General features: G+C 30.7%; 1 protein-coding gene across 1 annotated transcript in view; it reads right to left on the bottom strand.

The window, feature by feature from the left end:
* Positions 1-6,142, bottom strand: part of LOC106475570 (exosome complex component RRP42-like) — a gene marked incomplete at its 5' end in the record, with an annotated part of 19,132 nt that overhangs the window by 11,068 nt on the left and 1,922 nt on the right. The window contains one exon of the mRNA XM_013936249.1: positions 3,295-3,460. Coding sequence (XP_013791703.1) covers positions 3,295-3,460 — 166 coding nt within the window. The remainder of the gene's footprint in view (positions 1-3,294; positions 3,461-6,142) is intronic.

The following is a 6,142-nucleotide window of genomic DNA, read 5'->3' as shown; positions in this document are numbered from 1 at the left end:
CTAAGAAGAAAGTAAACCTACAGACATCGGTCTTGTTTAACAAAATCTGCCTATAAGAAAATCTGTCACCAAAGTATATATATACATATAATAGACAAATGTCTGTATGTCATGCTCTGTATCTCCTGAACAGTTAATTGTAGAAATACATTATATATTAAAATGCTTCCTTTCAAGAGTACATTACAGGAAAATTATTCACTTTTTGTCAATTCCTAAAATTTCATTTGGATGCCAACATCAATCCATTAGTCTCTGTATATGCTGATCAATCAATCTGAGAAAAAACTTAAGAACAGGAATGCTTCTTTTTTATGAGGAAATTTCACAAACACACACACAAAAACAGGACTTCTTCTGTTGACTGATTGAAAGAAATATTTTTTGAAAGTAGGAGCAAGAACATTGTTTTGTTTTTCCATGTTGGTATTATATAACACGAATGATTTTATTGTACCATGTCAAATAAATTGAATTGAATATCTCCCCTTACAGAAGTGACAACTATCAAAAGGTGCTCACTTTGGTAGCAGTCTTTTCTTGCACTCAGTAAAATGACAAGGAATGGTGGCATCCAGCAAAAAAACCAAAAAAAACCCAATGCTCCATTGTGCTGGATGTATCCATCACATCAAAACCCAAACATTTTTGTCAACAATGCATTACAGTCAGCCTCCTTTGCTTAAAACAAATGCAATACAATTTTCCTTATTGAAATAAAACATGGAATGACAAAAGACGGTTGTAAATGGCCCACTAGACAATCATATTGAATATATACTATGATCCAAGGCACTGGGTTGACTGCACATTTATTTCTTCATCACTAGTTTTAGGAAATTTATTGTTGAATTGTTTCAATGGGTATTTGGTATTATATAATAATTCTCATGTGATTCGATGGGCAATTGAACAAATTGTTTGGAAAAGTATTATAAAATGAATATTAAATCAGAAGCTATGAAACAGGATATTTTGGCACTCTTGTGACTGAGAGTACAAGAAAAAAATATTAACAGCTACTTTTTGAATCAACTGACTTTTCTAGAAATTCATTAGAAACTGGCTATTTTGTGGATATGTCAAAACTAAAGACACTTAGCATTCTGCATTAACACTTTCTATTTTAGAAATGTGTCACAGCCTCTAACTTGCACAAAACCTGGCATTTCTTCAGCACTGGATAGTTAAACTGTGATTTGGAAACATAATTTTTAGCGAAGGTAGGATAACTTGAGCTGTAGTCGAAAAAGTTATGGATACTCAAACATTGGTTGGAAATGTTGTACATTAGAAGTGATAATTATCAATACAACTGACACATTTCTGTAGCTCATTCAAGCTGAAAGTTGCACGTCAGCAATGTGCTGCCAGTACCTAACTGGCACACATTTAAAAAAGGAATCAATGAACGTGCAAGTATTTAATGTTAAGAAGAATTCAAGTAACCTTAACAGAACATGTACTGATAGCTCTAGCACTGGGCACTGACTGAAATAGAACCCCAAAGTCTCCAAACTTCCAACATGTGTTATAACTGTCTTATGGACAACAAAGGATGATGACTAGTTAGCACAACCTCGCTGAATATTTGAATGTTAAAAGAACTTGTTGAAAGGGCATCATGATAATAAGTTTGCAAACAATGGTTTATAAGCATAATGAAGCAATTTATTTCTGAAGGAACATACGTCATGTATCGAAACAATATTGGTCTGTCTTTTTCAGACCTGATGTGGTGAGACTACAAAAAAATTTTTATAATAAGATTCTCAACCTTCTGTAAATACTTAAGAAAGATGCACCCAAACTAATAACCAAGCACTTACCAAGATATTTAGATATTACACCTAAACTGATAACCATGAACTTACCAAGATATTTACATATTACACCTAAACTGATAACCATGAACTTACCAAGATATTTACATATTACACCTAAACTGATAACCATGAACTTACCAAGATATTTACATTACACCTAAACTGATAACTATGCACTTACCAAGATACTTAGATATTAAACCTAAACTGATAACCATGCACTTACCATAATACTTACATATTACACCTAAACTAATATCCATGCACCACCAAGATATTTAAATATTACACCCAAACTGATAACCATACACTTAATAAGACATTTACATATTAAACCCAAACAGATAATCATACACTTAATAAGACATTTACATATTACACCTAAACTGATAACCATGCACTTACCAAGATATTTACATATTACACCTAAACTGATAACCATGCACTTACCATAATACTTACATATTACACCTACACTAATATCCATGCACCACCAAGATATTTAAATATTACACCCAAACTGATAACCATACACTTAATAAGACATTTACATATTAAACCCAAACAGATAATCATACACTTAATAAGACATTTACATATTACACCTAAACTGATAACCATGCACTTACCAAGATATTTACATATTACACCTAAACTGATAACCATGCACTTACCATAATACTTACATATTACACCTAAACTAATATCCATGCACCACCAAGATATTTACATATTACACCCAAACTGAATCATACACTTAATAACACATTTACATATAAACCCAAACTGAATCATACACTTAATAAGACATTTACATATTACACCTAAACTGATAACCATGCACTTACCAAGATATTTACATATTACACCTAAACTGATAACCATGCACTTACCATAATACTTACATATTACACCTACACTAATATCCATGCACCACCAAGATATTTACATATTACACCCAAACTGAATCATACACTTAATAACACATTTACATATAAACCCAAACTGAATCATACACTTAATAAGAGTTTAGGTGTAATATGTAAATATCTTGGTAAGTGCATGGTTATCAGTTTAGGTGTAATATGTAAATGTCTTATTAAGTGTATGATTCAGTTTGGGTTTATATGTAAATGTCTTATTAAGTGCATGGTTATCAGTTTAGATGTAACATGTAAATATCTTGGTAAGTGCGTGGTTATCAGTTTAGGTGTAATATGTAAATATAATAACCATGCACCACCAATATATTTACACATTACACTCAAACTGATAACCATTCACTTAATAAGACATTTACATATTACACCTAAACTGATAACCATGCACTTACCAAGATATTTACATATTACAACTAAACTGATAACCATGCACTTACCAAGATATTTACATATTACACCTAAACTGATAAGCATGCACTTACCAAGATATTTACATATTACACCTAAACTGATAACCATGCACTTACCAAGACGTCTACATACAACAGCCACACTTGTTGCCCAGGTAATACACAGAGAGAACAGAGGTCTAGGCAGTTACTACTGCTAAATGCTTGGGAGAGAGCGCTGCTAATTCCAAGGGCGAGATCCTCACCACCTCGTCCTTCAAACTCTGGGTCAGCATTCGCTGTGCTGAAAGCATCAAACCAATTCAGTTTCTAACTTTCAAAGGTGAAATATTGAATTTAAGTAACCCTCTCAAATACAAAAGAAGTTTAATCCTACAATTTATTTAAGCACCCTACTAACATATTTGTGTGCTGAGACCAATTAATGCTTTCCACATACACTAGCAATTCAATTTTAAGTCATTGAAAACATTACAATACAGTTATATTATGAAAAAATTAAATGCAAAATATTTTTAAGCAGCTCTGTACTTTTGAAAATTACCGAATCAACAAGTACGCACAATCAAAAATGTGAAAGCAATGCAACAAAATGACATTATGTAAAAAGAAAAAAATATAAATAGTTCTTATGGAGTTATCAATAACAAAAAACCCACCTGCAAATCAACTGAGACTTATCCAATTAATACTAAAACTCTCAAAACGGTTTGAGATAAAAACTTATATGTTGGCAAATTTGTTGAATTTTAACATTAAGAACAATAATAACATTTGTATAAGAGATATTATTAAAGGATGGAATGTGAATTGTAATGTATTGAATTTCCTTCTCTAATGTTTCTGGATTGCTAAATTACGAGTACTTGTATAAATCGTTAAACTAAAGGAAACTGTCATTATACGAGGAGGAGACTGGCTTCATTCAGACCCATTATTTTATCATAATATTAGATGATTCAGGCTCTTTACAAAATGTAATTTCTGGCTATTGACAATCAGCAATATATTCCAAAAAAAGAGAAACACTGCTGAACTGTACAGTATGACACACTCTGGTGATAGAACATTAATATTAAGAAAAGTTTAACTGAATGTTTGTCACAGCTTAATAGTTAATTATAAGAAGTTATTATGATGATATTCTTATGAGGTATAGTGACATATTATTGTAATAGATGTTTTAAAGTAGATGTAGATAGGCAATTAACTAATATCTACATACTGACTGTTTATAGTTTGTGTAATAATTAACTGTTAGCATCAATGTAAGTCAATATAATTCTAAATAAAAAAAGTTGCTATTTAATGTTGATATTATTGCCAAAAAGAAGCCAACACACTGTAGTTTCTAATTTTAGAATAAACCGTTAAACAATATGAGAAAACAAAGGTCTACTTGGTTGTCACATCTTTAGAACACCCAATGTGAGCTGTACTTGATCTGTCTTACTATCAATCTTTAGAATATCTAATGTGAGCTGTACTTGATCTGTCTTACTATTAACTCTTTCAGTACGGGCTCGGTCCCTGGGACTGACCTCGTAACCATTTAGTGTTTGTTATAGTTTTCATGCTACAACTTTTAAATCAGTAAGCGAATGTTAACGAAATTTGGCAGATTATCAGTAAACATTATAATGCTTTCATACACAAAATATGAATTTTTTATATTATTAAGTCTTAAGGTTTGTAAACCAATCTTTTTCTCATGCCTTTTTTTTTTCGCATGTTGCCTATCTATCATGCAAAAGTAATTTTCATTTTAAGATTAAAAATACTTTTATATATCAGAAAATTTTCAAATTTCATATGTGAAATCTTTATAATGTCCAGATAGTTATCACATGTTTCTTAAGAAAAAACTTTATATTTTATCTGTTATTTTCAGTAATGAATCTCTGTATGGGTTCAGTGGATTGGACCGATCTCGCAACCACCATAAAAAAATTAAGAAAAAAATATAAATTATGCCTCTTTCATTCTAGAATGAACACAAATTTATATATATTTATTATTTTTATTACATTGACCTTTCAGCCATGCTTGGCTAACAATACAGAAGTTACAACGATGTGGGGCACATGCAACTATGTTACTGAATCAAATAACATAAAACTGTGTTTTAATAGACTAGTATTTTGTAAAATACAGTCACATTTCAATTATTATACATTATATATGTATATTGATTATTGCTATTTTGAAATAACTTCTTAAAGTTATTTTTTTTAAAACATAGAACAGTAAATAAAGAAGCAAAGCAAACAATTATCTCTTCTAGTTACAATCTTTGTACTCGGTTGCTGCTTCACGTAGATTGCTAAGCCTTTTAACATTTTGCACGTAGAGGATGTAAAACAAATGTTTTTTTAGGTTTTATATTTACATTTGAATAACTAAAAAATCATAAATTACTACATCAATACCATAGAATTCCACTATAATTTATCAAGCTCAGTAACTAAGATGTATTTTAGTCTAAAAAAATATGAAATTTCGAACAGAACCTATCTCCTTGAAATATTGGTTCAAAAGAAATAAATGGCTTCCAAGCCCATTAAAATGGCTGAGAAAGCCACTAGGAGGACATTCTGAGCTTCTGATTGGTTATGCATGTCACATATAGAAGTATGGTTATATAAAAGAGCATTTCTAAAAATGGAAAGAGGTGGACATGATGCCACTGTGTTTGATTTATTACAAGAGCAATATCTTAGCAAATAGAAAAGATAAGACCTTCTTCTTTTATACTCTAGCTTGTCAATATCAGTAATTTGAGTTTCTGACTTATACGAAACTATAGACTTCGTATTTTGACTTCACAGACATCTAATTTGAACCAGTGCTGCATTCAACATACCATGTGACATACACAAATCAATGTTTATCTGTGTTTATTTAATATTTACTTCTAAATTTAGTAATATATAGTGTCAAAATTTGAATTATGATCTACAGTTTG

Source organism: Limulus polyphemus, unplaced genomic scaffold (assembly GCF_000517525.1).
Source record: "Limulus polyphemus unplaced genomic scaffold, Limulus_polyphemus-2.1.2 Scaffold8819, whole genome shotgun sequence".
NCBI classification, from domain to species: domain Eukaryota; kingdom Metazoa; phylum Arthropoda; class Merostomata; order Xiphosura; family Limulidae; genus Limulus; species Limulus polyphemus.
This window is presented reverse-complemented; position numbering and strand designations above follow the sequence as displayed.